This window comes from Notechis scutatus, chromosome 4 (genome assembly GCF_049901735.1).
Source record: "Notechis scutatus isolate UNSWTSFEM ecotype Mainland chromosome 4, rNotScu1.2, whole genome shotgun sequence".
Taxonomy (NCBI): Eukaryota; Metazoa; Chordata; class Lepidosauria; order Squamata; family Elapidae; genus Notechis; species Notechis scutatus.
Genome location: NC_142012.1, coordinates 79,980,870 through 79,999,946, shown reverse-complemented (window position 1 = coordinate 79,999,946; position 19,077 = coordinate 79,980,870). Strand labels below are relative to the sequence as shown.

Below are 19,077 nucleotides of genomic sequence, written 5' to 3'. Positions count from 1 at the left end.
ATTTTCTATCTCTATAGATTTCTATCAGTCAAGAGACTTTTTTATCCATTACATTTCTATCTAATACTTTTTAACTATCATACACCTATTCACCATCTATCTATCTATATCTATCCATACTCCATAAATTAATCGATTAGTCAAGAAACTCCTCTATCCATCTATCTATCTCAATCATTTATATATCTCTTCATATCTATCGATCTTCATCTATGTAACTATATCTATATCTATCTATCTCTATCTAATCTTCTTCATCATATCTATTTCTCTATTTCACCATATCTATATTTTTATGTCTATTGTCTGCCTGTCTTATCTATCTTATCTATCATCCATCATCTATCTATCTATCTCTATCAAATCTATCTATATCTTCATCATATCTATCTCTTCTTCATATTTATATATTTCTTCATCATCATATCTATGTATATTGTCCATCTATTTTCTGTATATATCCATCTGTATCTATCTATCTATCTCCTATCTATCATCTATCTATCTAATCATCTATTTATATCTATTTATTTATCTATTTCTTCATCATATCTATGTATCTATATATCTGTCTATTGTCTGCCTCTTATCTATCTGTGTCTATTTTATCTATCTGTCAATATCTCTATCAAATCTGTATCTTCTCCTGCTTCATCATATCTATTTATTTCATCATCATATCTATGTATCTATGTCTCTCTCTCTCTCTCATCCATCGTCTATCTATCTATCCCATCCATGCAGACATTTCCTAACTCTCTCTGATTATCTGTCACTCAATTAATCAAGTGAAGAGACTCCCATTCATATTTCTTTTTCCCTACTCACCCCCACCCTGTCTGCCAATCAAAAGACTCCTTCCTTCCCTCCTCCCTCCCTCATTTCCGGGGTTTCCCCGGGCTGCCCGCGTGGGGCGCGCTTGGCGTCACGGGGGAGGCGACCGGCGTCGCTCCGCCGGTGACGTCACTGCGGAGGGTTGCTCCGCCGGCGTGGTGTTGTCTTCTTCCTCCCGTCGCCTTGATCGTGGCGGGCCGGCAGGCCGGAGGAGCTATGGGGAAGCAGCAGTTTCGCGAGACGGACGTGGCCAAGAAGATGTGAGGAGGCCGGGAGAGGGCTGCGGGGAGGGTGGCTGTAGTTGTGGATGTGGCTGTGTCTGAGTGGGTTGGGGGTTTGTGCATGTGCTTGTGTGTGTCCTGTATGTGTGTATTTGTGTGTTGATGTGTGTGCGTCTGTTCTGTTTCTGTGAGCGTTGGTGTGTGCATTTGTGTGTCCGTGCATTTGTGTGTGTGTGTTGGTGTTTCTTATGTGTGTTTGTTTGCCTGTGTTGGTGTGTGTGTTGGTGTTCCTCTTCTGTTACTGTGAGTGTTTGTGTCTGGGTGTGTCCATATATTTGCGGGTGTGTTTGTGTCTGTATGGGTGTGTGTAATTAGGGGGAGACTGACCCTTCCAGGCTGAGCGCCACAATCCCAAGTGACTCAAAGGCTCTCCAGGATTTGGCCTTCCCTGGAAGAGCTGCTTCTTCTCTCCTTGCGTTTCTAAGTCAGCTCCCCTTTTTGCAGTCCACACCCCAGAACACCCCAAAAACATCACCACAGGTGCACAGATGTGCTCCGGGCAGGTCTGATGCAAGTTCACAAATGCCCAGGTGTAGACAAAGCTGTACAGGCACTGCAGTCCTCAATTTACAACAGGTTGTTTGGTGACTGAAGTTAGAAACGGCACTGAAAAAAATTGACCAATGAGTCAATTCCAGACTTACGACCATTGCAGGGTCATGTGATCAAAAATTCAGGTGCTTGGCAAACTGACTCGTATTTATGACCATTGCAGTGTCCCAGAGTCATGCGACTTTAGTGACTTTCTAAAGACAGATTCACTTAGCCACCTTACTAACTTAACGGCTGCAGGGATTCACTTAACAACGGGCAAGACAGGTCGTGAAATGGGGCAAAAGACACTGAGCAAATGTCTCGCTTTGCAGCAGAAATGTTGGGCTCCATTGCCATCGTAAGTCGAGGACTACCTGTGTATCCTGCTGGATTGCTTAATGCATAATAAATAAAATAAATTGGTGTAATAAATCAATAGCATCTATCAATAGGGTTGCTAGGAACCAAAACAGCTTTGATGGCACATAATCAATGGAAGTGTCAGATGTGTACGCCTGGATTTCTAGTGTTCTTCAAATGCTGCAAGCTGCATTGCTAGAGCATTTTTAGTCTTTTTTTTTTTTAAAAAAAGACATTTGTCAGATTTAGAGGGGTGCATAAACGTACTTTGTGCAAAATGCACGGAGCAGATTCAGCAATCTACTGGTTCAGATTGGTACTCCCTCTTTGAAGGAGATTGGTTAATTGTCCTCACCGTTAGGAAGTCTCTGCTTATTTCTAGGTCTCCTTGATGAGTTTCCATCCATTGCTTCTTGTCCTGCCTTCAAGTCCTTTGGAGGATGTCCCATTCTTCTTTGGGGCAGCCCCTCAACGAGTGGAAGACTGCTATCCTGTCCAGCCTAGTTCTTTTTTCTAGACTAGCCAAACCCAAATCCTGCAGCCGTTCTTCATATGTTTTAGTCTCCAGGTCTTTGATCATCTTAGTTGCTCTTAGAAAGTTTGCACATTGTGTTTTTGGAATTTTTTTGGCCTGTGGAGGAAGCAAGCATCTTGTTCCACACTAGCTTGAGAGTTGAAAATAATTACCAAGGACCAGTTTTGGCCGCCACAATGTAAAAAAGATATTGAGATTCTAGAAAGAATGCGGGGAAGAGCAACCAAGATGATGAGGAGTCTAGAGGCTAAAACATATGAAGAACGGTTGCAGGAACTGATTATATCTAGTTTAATGAAAGGAAGGACTAGGGGTAACATGATAGGAGTCTTCCAATATCTCAAGGGTTGCCACAAAGAAGAGGGAGTCAAGCTATTTTTCAAAGCAACTGAAGGCAGCACAAGAAGCAACAGATCGAAATAACCAAGGAGAAAAGTAACCTAGAACCAAGGAGAAATTTTCTGACAGTGAGAATAATAAAACAATGGAATTACTTGCCTCCAAAAGTTGTGGGTGCTCCATCACTGGAGCTTTTAAGAAGAGATTTGACAGCCACTTGTCTGAAATGATGTAGGGTCTCCGGCTTGAGCAAAGGTTTGGATTAGAAGACCTCCAAGGTCCCTTCTAACTCTGTATCTCTATTCTGTATCTCTACTTTATGATATTCTGTGGTGTCTTTCTGTTCTAGAAGCCACATCTGCTTTGGGATGAAATCTCCTGAAGAAATGAGGCAACAGGCTCACCTCCAGGTGGTTAGTAAAAATTTATACAGCCAAGATAACCACTCTCCTCTTCAATATGGCGTATTGGACCATCGCATGGTAAGCCTTCTAGGTGTCAATGCTTCTTTTTTCTTTCCCTACCCTTCCTCACTTTTCTTTGCCTTTTCCCCTTCCCTCTCCCTATCCTCTTACTTGCTTTTGTATTTTGTTTTTTATAATACTTTATAACCCAATAAAAACATATTCAAAGGTAAGCCTTCTAGATGCTCAGTCTGATTTAGGCATGTCAGCAGTGATGTTGAAGGAGTAAATATCTGAAGAGTTTCAGAATACACAATGGTAAACTAAAACCTAGGAATTATTCAGCTGATTGGAACTGAGAAATCAATATAGCTCCCAGTGGCAGCTCTAACAGAAAGGATATGATTTGTCTCATATATTCCTCTAGAGATTAAAGTATTTCCTGGCCATGCTGAGCCAATCAGTATTTGATGCTTCATTTCACGAATGATATAATATTAAGTTTAGTTTCTTTATTGGTTGTTCCTGTGCAAGCTCACATCATGTATATCTACAGACCCTTCACATCCTGGACATAAATTGTTTCAACTTCTTCTCTCAAGATGACGCTGTAAGGCATTGCACGCCAAAACAACTAGGCACAACTAGACACATGGACAGTTTTTGCCCCCCATGCCATCACTCTGCTAAACAACTAATTCCCACAACATTGTCTTATGCCCTGGGATGTCAAACAACCTACTGTGTTTTTCCGAAAATAAGACCCAACTAGAAAAGAAGCTCTAGCATGATTGTTCAGGATGCTTGTAATATAAGTCCTACCCTCAAAATAAGCCTCAGTTAAGATTGACAGCCAGAAGGACGCATTTAGTACTGTATTTCCCTGAAAATAAGCCCTAATGTATCTTGGAGCAAAAATTAATATAGGACCTGGTCTTATTTTGTGGAAACACGGTAGTAGGGCTCTATTACCTAATATCCTTATCACCTTTTCATCTTTCCTGCTAACTATTTCTTTAGTTTCTTATAACTTGGTTGTTTGTATATTATGATTTATGTTGATTGCCTTTATTTGGTATCCTGTTATGATTTATGTTGTTTGCTTATTTAGTATCCTATGATTATCGTTCAGTGTTGTATATCATGATTTATGATGACTGTATTTCATGATTATGATTTATAACTTGTTCCTTATATGTGCAGTGAGAGTTTCTGTACTGGAGACAAATTCCTTGTGTGTCCAGTCACACTTGGCTAATAAAGAATTGTATTCTGTTCTATTATATTCATATTCCATTCCTTATTCTGTTCTATTATATTGCTATTCCTATAACAATTGCACTGCCTTCTGGGATTATTGCCATCCTTAAAACATCCTTCAGTTTGGATTTGTGCAAGATTTGCGAATCTGGAAATGGGCTGTTCTGGAGCAAAACGAAATGTTTTCCTTCAGACCCAGGTTTTCAGGAGAATAGTTTAAGCACTTGTTGGAAATAAATTCTTTGTGCTGTGAGTAACTTGAGGTATTCTAGAAATACTGTGTTTCCCCCCCAAAAATCACCTAACTGGAAAATAAATCCTAGCATGATTTTTCAGGATGCTTGTAATATAAGCCCTACCCCCCAAAATAAGCCCCAGCTAAGATTGTCAGCCAGATGGGTGCATTTAGTACTGTATTTCCCTGAAAATAAGACCTAGCCAGAAAATAAGACCTAATGCATCTTTTGGAGCAAAAAATAATATAAGACCCAGTCTTATTTTCGGGGAAACACAGTACTGGTTGTTGTTTTTTTTAGATATCTCCACCTCAGGCTATACAAAGATTGCAGAGCGGTCATGTATCTTATTTCTGTTTCTGAAATTTTGTGGTTAATTGGAGGGAAAAAGACTGATTCATCTAATAGTACCTTGACAAATGTTCATCTTTTTATTTTTTTATTCAAGGGTACAAGTGAAAAGGATCGTCCCTGCAAAACCTGTGGAAAAAATCTGGCAGAATGCTTGGGGCATTATGGCTACATTGACCTGGAGTTACCTTGTTTTCACGTGGGATACTTCAAAGCTGTGATAGGCATTCTCCAGGTAAGATCAAGTCAAAAGCTGTAGCAGAAGCAGCTTTTGTTGGAACTGCTGTCAAGCTGCACAGGAGCTTGCATTCAGTTTGGGAAAAAGGTGCATCATCTTGTGCAGGAAGGCAGGCGTCTATCTGCCTCATTAAAGCAGTTGCATCCCATTCCGCAATTGCATAGTTAGAGCAGAAACGACTTCCTAGAACTCTACACTTCTGAAAAGTGATTCAGTAACTTTAATGAGGGGTGTTTAGGGTGCGTTTACACTCTTGTATGTGCCGAGTATAATCCGAACTGTGATCCAGCTGCAATATATGGTTTTAATTAGAGGAGAAATGATCCTGCTCAGAAAAATGATGCAGAAATGTGATGTCTGTCTGTCCTTCTGTCCATCCATCCATCTCTATCACTCTTGTCTTCCTGTCTGTCTATCTTATCTTATCTTATCTTATCTTATCTTATCTATCTATATCTATCTATCTATCTATCTATCTATCTATCTAATTTATCATATATCTATCACGTATATCTATCTGTCTCTGTCTCTATATATCTATATGTATCTATCTAATCAATCTATATCTACCTACCTACCTACCTATCTCTATCTATCTGTCTGTATGTATATATCTATATCTAATTTATCATATATCTATCACCTATATCTATCAGTTTCTGTCTCTATATATCTATATGTATCTAATCAATCTATATCTACCTACCTACCTATCTATATCTATGATCTACCTATCATCTATCTCATCTATCTCATCTATCTATCTATCTATCTATCTATCTATCTATCTATCTATCTATCCATCCATCCATCCATCCATCCATCCATCCATCCATCCATCTATCCATCTCTGTCTATTGTCTGCCTGTCCAGTCTGTCTGTGTGTGTCTGTGTTTCTTGCCTGCCTACCTGCCCGTCCATCCACCTAACTGCATCATGTCGATGAAAGTTTTACATTAAATAAAATTATTTTGCAAATTGTGAATACTCACTAAGATTAATTAAATCTTCAGGAAGCCTAGAGTCTTCTCCAAATATGTGTAGGTATTTAGAAATAAGGTGGGGTTTTTAAAGAACTTTTGCTGTTTTCTGAGAAAATGAATGGCAAAGGATCTTTTGAACAAAGTTTTAGGTGTGTTTTTATTGTGGGACAAGAGGTTAATTGTTTCTTTTGCTGTAGGAAAGCCAAATTTGAAGATTTTTCTCCTCCTCCTTTAGATGATTTGCAAGACGTGTTGCCGTATCTTACTAACCACCGAGGAACAGAAACAATTTTTGGATTATCTGAAGAGACCTGGTTTGACCTATCTCCAGAAAAGAGGCTTGAAGAAAAAGGTCTCCGAAAAATGTAGGAAGAAGAACACTTGCCCCCATTGTGGTGCTTTCAATGGTAAGTGTTTGGTTCTCAACCCACTTCTGCATCTTGACAAGTCGGTTGGAATTCACATGTGGAGTTCAGCAGATAGTAATAGCCCCTTACACTTCACGGTGCTTTACAGCCCTCTCCAAGCGGTTCAAAGAGTCAGCCTCTTGCCCCCAACAATCTGGGTCCTCGTTTTACCCACCTGGGAAGGATGGAAAGCTGAGTCAACCTTGAGCCAATCAGGATCGAACTGCTGGCAGACAGCAGAATTAGCCAGCATTCTAACTACTGCACCACTGCTGTGCCTAAATAGGAAAATAATCGGAAAATAATGGACATTGCTTTGTTTCTACTTCAATAGTAATAGCTGTATATAGACTTATATATATAGCTTTACTGACCTCTCCAAGCGGTTTTACGGAGTCAGTCTCTTGCCCCCAACCATCTGGGTCCTCATTTTACTGACCTCAGAAGTATGGAAGGCTGAGTCAATAACAATAGCAATAGCACTTTGACATATATATGGTGGCACAGTGGTTATAGTGCAGTACTGCAGGCTACTTCTGCTGACCAGTAATTTGGCAGTTTGAATCTCACCAGGCTCAAGGTTGACTCAGCCTTCCAACCTTCCAAGGTGGGTAAAATGAGGACCCAGATTATTGGGGGCAGCAGACTGGCTCGGTAAACTACTTAGAGAGGGCTATAAAGCGCTGTGAATCGGTATATAAGGGCTACAGCCCTAAGCGGTGTACAGAGTCAGCCTATTGTCCCCAACAATCTGAGTCCTCATTTTACCCACCTCGGAAGAACAGAAGGCTGAATCAACTTCAATTCTGCTGAGAATTGAACTGCTGGCAGTCGGCAGAGTCAGCCTGCAATAGTGCATTCCAACCACTGCATCATCATGGTTCTTTAACTTTTTGCTGGGGAAAGTTGTCAGAAGTGGTTTGCCATTGTCTTCTTCCTAAGGCAGAGAGAAAATGACTGGCCCCCTAGTCACCTGGTTGGCTTCCCCCGTTTCTAGCCAGGGTCTTTAGCCACATTACCAGATAGGCTGTCTATCACAGTCATCTTGAATATTAGTGTCCCTAATAAAAATCAACTGGAACTAAATGCACTCATCCTTCACAGTTTGGAAATCATAATTATTTGCATCATCATTATACATTTTGGGTGGTATCCTTAGAATAGAATAGACTTAGAATAGAATAGAATAGAATAGAATAGAATAGAATAGAATAGAATAGAATAGAATAGAATAGAATATTCTTTATTGGCTAAGTGTGATTAGTCACAAGAAATTTGGTGCATAAACTCTCAGTGTACATAAAGAAAAAATACATCCATCAAGAATACAATACTCAGTGATAGTCATAGGTTACTAATAAGCAATCAGATCATACTAGGAAATGTATAAAACAAAATAAATTGTAAAGATACAAGCAACACGGTTATAGTCATAAGTGGGAAGAGGTAGGTAATAGGAAGGATGAGAAGAAGAATAGTAATACAGTCTTAGTAAATTGTTTGACAGTGTTATGAGAATTAGTTGTTTAGTAGAGTGATCTTACGGCAGAAGACTCTTTCATTGCTTTTTATGCTAAGTGGCAAACTCGGTTAAAGAGCGGATTAATATGTAACCTTTGTTTGGATCCTTGTTACCTTGTAGGCACCGTAAAGAAGTGTGGCTTGCTAAAGATCATCCATGAGAAGTATAAGACCACCAAAAAGATTGTGGACCCCCTGGTGTCTGATTTCATTCAGTCCTTCGACACTGCAATAGAACACAACAAAGAGATCGAATCTTTACTGGGAAAAGCCCAGGTGAGTTTAAAAAGTATCAAACCATAGGTTAAAGGTAAAGGTTCCCTTGCATATTCGTGTTACTCATTTCCGGTTCTAGGGGGCGGTGCTCATCTCCATTACAAAACTGAAGAGCCAGCACTGTCCGAAGATGTCTCTATGGTCATGTGACCGGCATGACTAAACGCCTTCGAAGGCGCACAGAACACTTTTCCCTTCCTAGCAAAGGGGTCCCTATTTTTCTATTCTCATTTTTTTAATGTGCTTTCAAACTGCTAGGTTGGCAGAAACTGGGACAAGGAACGGCAGCTCACTCTGTTATGTAGCGCTAGGGATTCAAACCGACGAACTGCCGACCTTTCTGATCGACAAACTCAGCGTCTTAGCCACTGAGCCACTGTGTCCGTAGGTTAAACCATAGGTTAGCCTAGGTTTTTTTTTTTTTTACAATAATCCAGGTTTCTGTTGGAGTGGAACTACTATGGATGTTAGTGTGTCTGTGCCTGGACTTGTATTATAGCATCACAGGGAGAGCAAATTAGCTTAAACGTAAGATTAGCAGAAGATAAGTAGTCCTCAAGTGACAACCACGATTGACCTGGAAATGATTCCATTCCACTATTTGTTCAATATTAGGGTAATTCTTGTCCTGCAGCGAGTTGGCCATGGCGAGTTGGCTGCGGTGAGTTGGCCATGGTGAATTGGCCATGGTAAGTTGACTGTGGTGAATTGCCGGTGGCAAGTTGGCTGCACAAAGTTAGTCCTGGAGAGTTGGCCGTGGCGAGTTTTTGTAGTCCCCATGTAGGGCGATTTGGTAAAAAGGTGACTCTGTCGTTTTGACTCTTACAGGAGAACCTGAACCCCTTAATGGTGTTGAACATCTTGAAGAGAATTCCTGCAGAAGACATCCCTCTTCTTCTGATGAACCCAGAATCAGGGAAGCCTTCAGACTTGATCCTGACCCGCCTTTTGGTTCCACCACTCTGCATTCGGCCTTCTGTGATCAGTGACTTGAAATCCGGCACCAACGAGGATGATCTAACAATGAAGTTGACAGAAATCATTTTCCTTAACGATGTGATCAAAAAGGTAGCTTCTTGTTTTGTTTCTTGCAGCTACAGAGGAAGGAAGGAATGAAGGGAAGAAGGGAGAAAAGAAAGAAAGGAAGGAAGGAAGGGAAGGAAGGAAGGAAGAAAAGGAAGGAGGAAGGAAGAGAGAGAGAGAAGAATTGAAATGTTTTTCCCTTCATTTTTTTGTTTTTATTTATGGTACCTTTTTCCCCCTTTTCAATTTGAAAAAAGTGAAATCACTCCATGTTGTTTCCTTTTTTTAATGATAAAGAAAATTGGTCATATATTACAATACATGTTCTTACCCTCCCCTCTCGCTTTAGAATATAATTTGTAAAAATTGGAATAGGAAGCCTTTTATTTAAGGCTGTTTACAGTGAATATCAGGTCCTTCCCCTTGCTGTACATAAATGTGGCAACTGTAGAGTGAAACTGGTTATAGGCAATTTAACCTCATCTATTTTACTGTTTCAGGTGAAACTAAATTATTGAATTTACATGGGGCAAAATACTGAGCAATCCAAACAAAAGGCCACCAATATATTATTGTTTATTTTTATTTTATATGTTTTGTTTTACCAATTTCTGTTTTTAAATATAAAGAATAGAAAGAGCTACATGAACAAAATGAACTGACTGACATGTAGCATTCCTTATATTCCCAATCAACCATGTTTAACATAGCTTGGACAAGGAGCCCCAAATTAGCATGAAAGGCAGTATAATATTTGCAGAAGATGTCTCAAGATTTTCTCTTACGTTGGTCTTCTCTTCTCTTCTCTTCTCTTCTCTTCTCTTCCCTTTTTCTTCCCTTCCCTTCTCCTCTCCTCTTCTCCCTCTCTTGTGTAAGTATTTCCTGAAAGAAACTTTTCTCAGTTTGTTGTCAAAAGGCGGTTGCAAAAATCTTGTCTCCTATTCATTGTAAAATGTTGTCTCAACTTACTGTTTCAAATATTGAACATCTCAAGGTGGTTCTTTAATCATCATGAATTCTGGCCGAGACCTATTATGTCTCGGCCTGGTACCTTATTGATTTTTCCTTCAGCTATTTTTCCCTTCAGCTATTTTAATTAACAGTTTTTGCCCAATTCTGATGCTAATCGTGTTTCTGGCTGTTCATTAAACCTATTTTCTGGCTCTGGTGATATTCTTGGCTTTAAACACACACACACACACACAACACACAACCCCCCATTTTAGTCCTTGTTAAATTTCCACTATATCAGGGTTACAATGATATTTACACCATCCTGATATATGTGGTAAATTATTATTTTGGTTTCCTTGTACACGAGCTGTCTCTTTATGGCTAATGGGCTTTTTATTTGATCCCCACATAGGCTAAGGTCATTCAATTGTCTTCACACTGAAAGCCATGATATTCCTAATGATAATTTCTTCCACTGATTTCAAAATGACTTAATTTGGATACAGCCCTGAGACATTTTAGATATATTTGAAAGCAAAGTGTTTGAAATGAGCAGACTTTTGATTAACAAACCACAGTTAATCCTAGCAATAGCAATAGCTCTTAGACTTATACACTGCTTCACAGTGCTTTTGCAACCCTCTCTAAGTAGTTTACAGAGTCAGCCTCTTGCCCCCAGCAATCTGGGTCCTTATTTTACCCACCTCGGAAGGACGGGAAGGCTGAGTCAATCGTGAGCCTGGTGAGATACGAACTGCCAAATTGCAGGCAGCCGGCAGTCAGCAGAAGTAGCCTGCAGTACTGCACTCTAAACACTGTGCCACTGCATTATAATCCCTTAATCCGAAGTAGAATGGGGGCAACTGGATAGAGCTGAGCGTTTACTGGCCGAATGCCCTATGCAAAGTTCACAGCAGCTTTTTTTTTTCTTTGCACCCTAGGAGAGAGAAACATCTGCCGCTAGCTAGGATTGAACTCTCAACCTTCCAAGTGGGAGGTGAGAGTCTTCACCATTAGGCCACCACGCTGCTCTATAGCTTCACTATGATGTTTAGCAACACAATACATTCTCGTGGTGGCACAGTGGTATTGCAGGCTAATTCTGCTGAGTACCAGCAGTTCAATTCTGACAGGCTCAAGGTTGACTCAGCCTTCCATCCTTTTAAGGTGGGTCAAATGAGGACCCAGATTGTTTAGGGGCAAGATGATGACTCTGTAAACCGCTTAGAGAGGACTGGAAAGCACCATGAAGCAGTATATAAGTCTAAGGGGCTATTGCTTTTACTTAAGTTCTCCGTGATCCCTGTTCTTCAAAAAACCATGTGAACTTCCCAGTGTTACAACCAATAGTTTTTAATCTGCTTTTTTTGTTTGTTTGTTTGTTTGTTTTGGCCTTTTGGGTTGGCTTTTGTCTGTTCAGCATAGAATATCTGGAGCCAAAACTCAGATGATAATGGAAGATTGGGATTTCCTGCAGCTACAATGTGCCCTGTATATTAACAGCGAACTTTCCGGCATTCCCCTCAACATGGCGCCCAAGAAATGGACCAGAGGCTTTGTGCAACGGCTCAAAGGGAAGCAAGGTTGGTGTTCCCCTATTTCAGTCACCTCCATAGTTTGTGGGCCCTACGGCGAGGCACCAATATACACCAGTAACAGATTTGCAAGCTTGTGTGTGTGTGTTTTTCTCACCGAAACATCAATCGGGTTTTATTTCACTAAGTTCACCTCATTTTCCCTCTTTCCTTTTTTTGTTTTGTTTTCTGTTTTGCTTTGCTTTTTTTTGCTTAGGTCGTTTTAGGGGAAACTTGTCTGGAAAACGAGTCGATTTCTCAGGCAGAACAGTGATCTCTCCTGACCCGAACCTGAGAATTGATGAAGTGGCTGTACCTGTTCACGTGGCCAAGATTCTCACCTTTCCTGAGAAGGTAGCGAAGACGAATTCCACTCTGATTCTCTGTGGTGTGGCCCCTTGGTATAGAAGCCCTCGACGAGATGCCCTCGATTAAAGATTTCACACTTACTGCGTTTCCCCGAAAATAAGATCTTGTCATTTTTCCCCCCCCACCAAAAAAGGCACCAGGTTTTATTTTCGGGGGGATGTCATCCACTGACTAACCTCACTTGTGCACGTTGCCCCCGGCCTCCTTTTTGCTGTCTGAGGCCTTCAGGAACTTCTCCTTCTGCGGCCAGCAAGGCTTTCCTGAAGGCCTCTGCAGCTGATAATAGAACTCAGGATCGATCCAGAGCTTTGTTATCAGCTACAGAGGCCTTCATGAAAAAGCCTAGGGCTTATTTGGGGGTAGGTCTTATATTGGGTGCATGTGTCAAGCTAGGACTTACTTTCAGGGTAGGTTGTATTTTCAGGGAAACGGTAGTTTGAATCGAATTGAATTGAGTCTTAGGTTGCATTCACAGAGGGATAGAATTAAGATCACATTAAGTGTTAATACCATTTTATAATGCTTTGGTAAGGCCACATTTGGAACACTGCATCCAGTTTTGGTCGCCATGTTATAAAAATGATGTTGAAACTCTAGAAAGAGTGCAGAGAAGAGCAACAATGACGATTAGGGGACTGGAGGCTAAAACATATAAATTGCTGGAATTGGGTATGTCTAGTCTAATGAAAAGAAGGACTAGGGGTGACACGATAGCAGTGTTCCAGTATCTAAGGTGCTTCTACAAAGAAGAGGGGGTCAACTTATTTTCCAAAACACCAGAAGGCAGGACAAGGAGCAAAGGATGGAAACTAATCAAGGAGAGAACCAAGCTGGAACCAAAGAAAAAATTCCTGACAGTAACAACAATTAATCAGTGGAATAGCTTTCCTCCAGAACAGGGGTCTTCAAACTTGACAGCTTTAAGACTTGTGGACGTCAACTCCCAGAATTCCTCTTCCAGTCTTGTTAGCTCAGGGATTCTGGGAATTGAAGTCCACAAACTTGCCAAGTTTGAACGCCCTTGCTCCAGAAGTTGTGGGTGCTTCATCACTGGAGGTTTTTAAGAAGAGATTGGATAGCCATTTGTCTGAATTGATCTAAGGTTTCCTGCTTGAGCAAGGGGTTGGACTAGAAGGCCTCCAAGATCCCTTCCAACTCTGTTATTCTGTTAACTGCAAGACTAAAGTAAGTCAGAGTTGTATTATTTGGAATAACAGGTAGCCCCTGTCCTAGGTGCGTGGGTGGTAGTGGTGATGACAATGTTGATATATTAACCTGGACATATTTACTAAATTTGACATAATATTGACACTTTTGTCTTATTGTACCAACTCTTGTGACATCTTCCATATATCCAGTCCTTGAGGTCATCGTAAAGGTTTGTTTTTCCATTACGCTCTAGACCTCTAAAGGTGCATTTCCTTTCTACCTGGTGCAGGTAAACAAAGCCAACATCGCCTTCATGAGGAAACTTGTACGTAATGGTCCAGAAGTCCATCCCGGTGCCAACTTCATCCAGCAGAGGCATACACAAATGAAACGGTGCGGGTTTTTTTGTTTTTTTAGTCATAAGTAGCATTTTTCTACTTCTCTGTCCCCTGTTCCTTCTGTTTCAGTTCTTGGTTTCAGTCATGCATAACTCTATAGGTCTTGGCTTAGGGGTGCGTGGCTCAGTGGCTAAGCTGCTGAGCTTGTCGATCAGAAAGGTCTGCAGTTGGGCGGTTCGAATCCCTAGCGCCGCATAACGGAGTGAGCTCCTTGTTACTTGCTTCTGCCAGCCTAGCAGTTTGAAAGCAAGTTAAAAAAAAAATTCAAGTAGAAAAATAGGGACCCCTTTGGTGGGAAGGGAACAGCGTTCCGTGCGCCTTGAAAGGAATTTAGTCATGCCGGCCACATGACCACGGAGACGTCTTCGGCTTTGTAACAGAGATGAACACCACCCTCTAGAACCGGAAGGGACTAGCACGTCTGTGCGAGGGGAACCTTTACCTTTATCTATAGGTCTTGGATGTAATTCAACACAATCTTTGTGGTTTCCTCCTGTCAGTTTATATTTCATTTCTTTTGCTAAGGCCCTTCTGTTTTTAAGTGTGGGTGAAATTAACCCCTACAAACATACTTTTCCACAGAAGCAGCAATGTGCCTTAGTTGTAAAAAAGAAAACCTTAGAAGCTTGGATTCCCAGCTGATAGAAGCACGTACAGTTTTAATTTTAATCCCATTAACTGTACAATTAAAAATGGTTGTATTTGTTGATCAGCACGTTTGGACGACAAAGCGTGTTACTTTTTCTCTTCCTGAACAATTGAGTGTAATGCCTGCACTGCAACTTTTTTTTAAAAAAAATATATGTTTTATTAATACATTTTCCTTTTATATCGCATAAAAAATTCCATATCAATCTGAACAGCGTGTTGTCTGGATGTAATTAGTTTTAGGTAGAAATACAATGTTAATCAACATAAGTCATAATAGTAAACAATAATAGTCACAAAACAATAATACAATTAGTTTATCCATCTTACAAAACCCTCAATACAAAGGTTTAATCTATACTATATTTTATTATAGTATGCGCTGCAACTTTTGACTGTTAGATGAATAACAAGTTTTAGGGGAAATCATTTTTATTACTAAAGAAGGCATTTCCAAGGTATAAGCGGACAGGTTTTTTTTTTTTGATGGTGGGGTTTAGAAAAGGTAATCATTTCATCAAATGATTTCATCTAGCTCTGACTGGATGGTGGGGAATGGAAGGTTTATACTCCTTGCAGACAGCTGGTCATTTGTGTTCTTTTAGAGAGTTGTTGAGGCCACTTGGAGGTTTGTCTGTGTCTTCAGGGTCACGACAGTAGTACAAATAGGTGTGGAGCCTTTTTGGTACTGCTGACAACACAGTCCTTTCAGTAGTTCCAAGAAGGCTCCACACCCATTTGCACTATTCAAGTGACCCTGAGGACACATACAAACCTCCAGGTGGCCTCAATGACTCTCTAAAAAGGATGCAAATGACCAGCTGTCTGCAAGGAGTATAAATCCTTCCATTCCCCACCATCCAGTCAGAGCTGAAGAAGCTTCTTGGATGAGAAGTGAAACGTCTTCAAAGAAAAACCAGAAAGTCCGGTTGCCTCTTGAAAAAAAAGCACCTTTGGGCCAAGTAGACAGTACTTCAAAATATTTAAGTGCAAGTTTGAATCAATTTCTGTATTTTCTTTCTCTCTTCCTGCCCCTGCTTAGGTTTTTGAAATATGGAAATCGGGAGAGGATGGCACAGGAGCTGAAGTATGGAGACATTGTAGAGAGGCACCTGATCGATGGAGACATAGTCTTGTTTAACCGCCAGCCCTCTTTGCACAAGCTCAGCATCATGGCTCACATAGTAAGCACAACATCTATTTTAGGTTTCTCATTGTTTCATGGTCTTTAGGAGTAGGGTTGTAGTAAGAGAAGGAGAAGGCTGGTGCGGAAGATGTTGTCTGTGTCAAACTTCAAACGCAATCTGGGCATTTGGCTTCATGATTCATCTAGTGACAAAGTTGCTTATTGTACTAAATTTGCAGATAGAGAAATTTCCTGACAGTTAAAGGGATTAACCAGTGGAACAACTTGCATCCAGAAGTTGTGAATGCTCCAACACTAGAGGTTTTTTTTAACAAGAGTTTGGACAACCAATTGTCTGAAATGGTAAAGGGTTTCTGCCTGAGGAAGGGGTTGGACTAGAAGACCTCCAAGGCTCCTTCCAACTCCATTATTCTGTTACAAATAGCTAACCATTCCATCATTTCTGTAGAAAGTAGAACCAAACCTAAGTTGCCAAGGAAAAACCAAAGGTGCTTTTTCAAGAGGCAACTGGACTTTCTGGTTTTTCTTTGAAGACATTTTGCTTCTCTTCCAAGAAGCCTCTTCAGCTCTGAAGCTCTCAAAACTGAAGCAAAATGTCTTCAAGGAAAAACCAAGAAAGTCCAGTTGCCTCTTGAAAAATCACCTTTGGAACAACCATGACCTGGATGACGGAGAATCTCCATAGACGTTTTCTGTCTACTTGGTCATGTGATTAGAATTTGGCTGCTTGGCAACTGGCATGTACTTACGACTGTTGCAGGGTTCTGGGGTCATGTGATCTCCTTTTGCGACCTTCTGACAAGCAAAGTCAAGGGGGAAGCCAGATTGAACCGTCGTGTGTTACTGTATTCAAGACCAAATATGTCATTCTCTTTTTCTTGTTAAAACTGTTGTGGCCTGCCAGCTGCCAGCAGAGCTGGCAGCAGACTCAGACGATGAGTAGGTTGGGGAGGAACTTAGGCCAGACCTGGAGTCTGGGGAAGGCTCTGCGTTGGAAGCAGAGATGGGGCCAGGGCTGTCGGACATTTCCCAGCTGCCTTCAGAGTTGGAGATAAGTGGGGAAGAAGAACAGCTGGGGCCTGTTCCAGATCTGTGTATGCACAGAGCTGTCAGGAGAGGAGAACAATTAAGAAATGGGCCAATTTGGAAGGAAAGGCATTTGGAACACTGAATGGCCCCTCCCTTGGGAATAAATAGAAGCAAAAGGGGAGTGGTGGTTGCAGGAGACTAATAGTTCGCTTATTATTACGAAGATTTGCTTATTGTGGTTCGTGACTGGAAGCTCTCGGTCTGGCAATTATCCAAGGAACTGATAAGGTCTGTTCTTGCAATTAACCCTTGGAAGGATTATTGCCTGGACTTTTTTGTGTGTGAATGCCATGAATTCACAGTAGCCAAATAAAGAAGGGGGTTTTCTGGACAAGGAGTCTGTTTCTTGGTTCTGCTAAGCCTGGGTCAGAACAAAAACCGCCCTATTCAAAGCCAAAGGACAGGCGCTTCCCATTATTACCAATGGGCCTATTTAAAATCCCTTGAGCATTTGTTCTCTTTCTTACCTTGGTTTGACCTTGTGTTTCAGGCTAAGGTAAAGCCGCACCGGACTTTCCGGTTCAACGAATGTGTTTGCACGCCATACAACGCCGATTTTGACGGCGATGAGATGAACCTTCATCTTCCTCAAACCGAAGAAGCCAAAGCCGAAGCACTTGTCCTGATGGGGGTAAGCAGACCTCTTGTTGAGAGAGGCCGCTGTTGAATTCTCCTGGTTAGTGACAGCTTTCAGGAGTCGAAAGAGTTTTCACTGGTGCTAATCGACCTGCACCATTGCATCCTCCTCCTGTTCAAATGAAGCCAGTCGATTCAGTTTTGGTCACTGTGATCCAAAAAAAAAAAGATGTTGAGACCTTATGTGAGGGAGAAAAGTGCAGAGAAGAGCAACCAAGATGATTAGGGGACTAGAAGTTGGAATGTATGATGATCGCTCAAAGTTTATTGCTCAATAGTAGTAACTGTGAGAGGGATCTTGGAGTCCTAGTGGACAATCACTTAAATATGAGCCAGCAGCTGCCAAAAAAGCCAACACAGTCCTAGGCTGCATAAACAGAGGGATAGAAATCAAGATCACGTGAAGTATTAATAGTACTTTATAAGGCCTTGGTAAGGCCACACTTGGAGTATGGCATCCAAGTTTGATCACACAATACAAAAAAAGGTGTTGAGAGGAGGTTCTAGAGAGAGTGCAGAGAAGAGCAACAAAGATGATTAGGGGACTCGAAGCTAAAAGTATGATGAACGGTTGCAGGGACTGGGCATGGCTAGTCTAGTGAAGAGAAGGACCAGGGGAGACAGGATAGAAGTTTTCCAATATCTGAGGGGCTGCCCCAAAGAAGAGGGAGTCAAGCTATTCTCCAAAGCACCTGAGAGCAGGACAAGAAGCAATGGGTGGAAACTAGTCAAGGAGAGAAGCAACTTAGAACTAAGAAGAAAATTCCTGACAGTTAAAACAATTAACTTGCCTCCAGAAGTTGTGAATTCTCCAACACTGGAAGTTTTTAAGAGATTGGACAGCCATTTGTCTGAAATGGGGTAGGGTTTCTTGTCTGAGCAGGGGGTTGGACTAGAAGACCTCTAAGTTCCCTTCCAACTCTGCTATTCTATTTTATTCTATTTTCAATTCCATTCCATTCCCTATTCTATTTTTATTTTCCACTATATTCCCTATTCTATTCTATTCTATTCTATTCTATTCTATTCTTATTCCATATTCTATTCTAAGAATGGTTACAGGAATTGGGAATGTCTAGTCTAGTGAAGAGAAGGACTAGGAGGGCAGGACTTGCAATATTTGAAGGGCTGCCACAGAGAAGAGGGAGTCAACCTATTTTCCAAAGCACCTGAGGGCAGGCGAGAAACAATGGATGAAAACTCATCAAGGAGAGAAGCAACCTAGAACTAATCCCCCAATTCTGTCCTGAGTACGTTACAGTTCAGCTCTGCTATTTCATTTTACGCCATGATTTTAATTGTGTTTTTTCCTTGCCTTAGAGACACTGTTTGCCATATCTTTGGGTAGCTCTGTGAGAAGGAGCCCTCATTTCAACCCTGAGCTACAAATATTCTCCTTTATTGATAATGCTTTTTATTACGTGCCCTGAAACAGATCAGATCAACTCCAACTAAATTTGAAGCGATTGAACTTCACCAAGTTCTAACGCCAGTTCTTGATGGAGCTATTTTGCTAGCCCATTGGGGGAAA

At 41.1% G+C, this 19,077-nt stretch overlaps 1 protein-coding gene across 2 annotated transcripts in view; it reads left to right on the top strand.

Moving 5' to 3' along the window:
- The first annotated feature begins 881 nt into the window (after positions 1–881).
- Positions 882–19,077, top strand: part of POLR3A (RNA polymerase III subunit A) — a 48,329-nt gene continuing 30,133 nt past the window's right edge. Inside the window, exons 1-11 of one of the 2 annotated variants that reach the window (XM_087963909.1) lie at positions 882–1,094; positions 3,233–3,365; positions 5,232–5,369; positions 6,591–6,762; positions 8,405–8,559; positions 9,388–9,627; positions 11,957–12,119; positions 12,328–12,464; positions 13,918–14,021; positions 15,717–15,858; positions 17,401–17,541. In XM_087963909.1, the coding sequence (XP_087820035.1) occupies positions 1,051–1,094; positions 3,233–3,365; positions 5,232–5,369; positions 6,591–6,762; positions 8,405–8,559; positions 9,388–9,627; positions 11,957–12,119; positions 12,328–12,464; positions 13,918–14,021; positions 15,717–15,858; positions 17,401–17,541 (1,569 nt within the window). In that variant the 5' untranslated portion in view covers positions 882–1,050. The remainder of the gene's footprint in view (positions 1,095–3,232; positions 3,366–5,231; positions 5,370–6,590; positions 6,763–8,404; positions 8,560–9,387; positions 9,628–11,956; positions 12,120–12,327; positions 12,465–13,917; positions 14,022–15,716; positions 15,859–17,400; positions 17,542–19,077) is intronic. The other variant, XM_087963907.1, reaches the window with a different exon arrangement.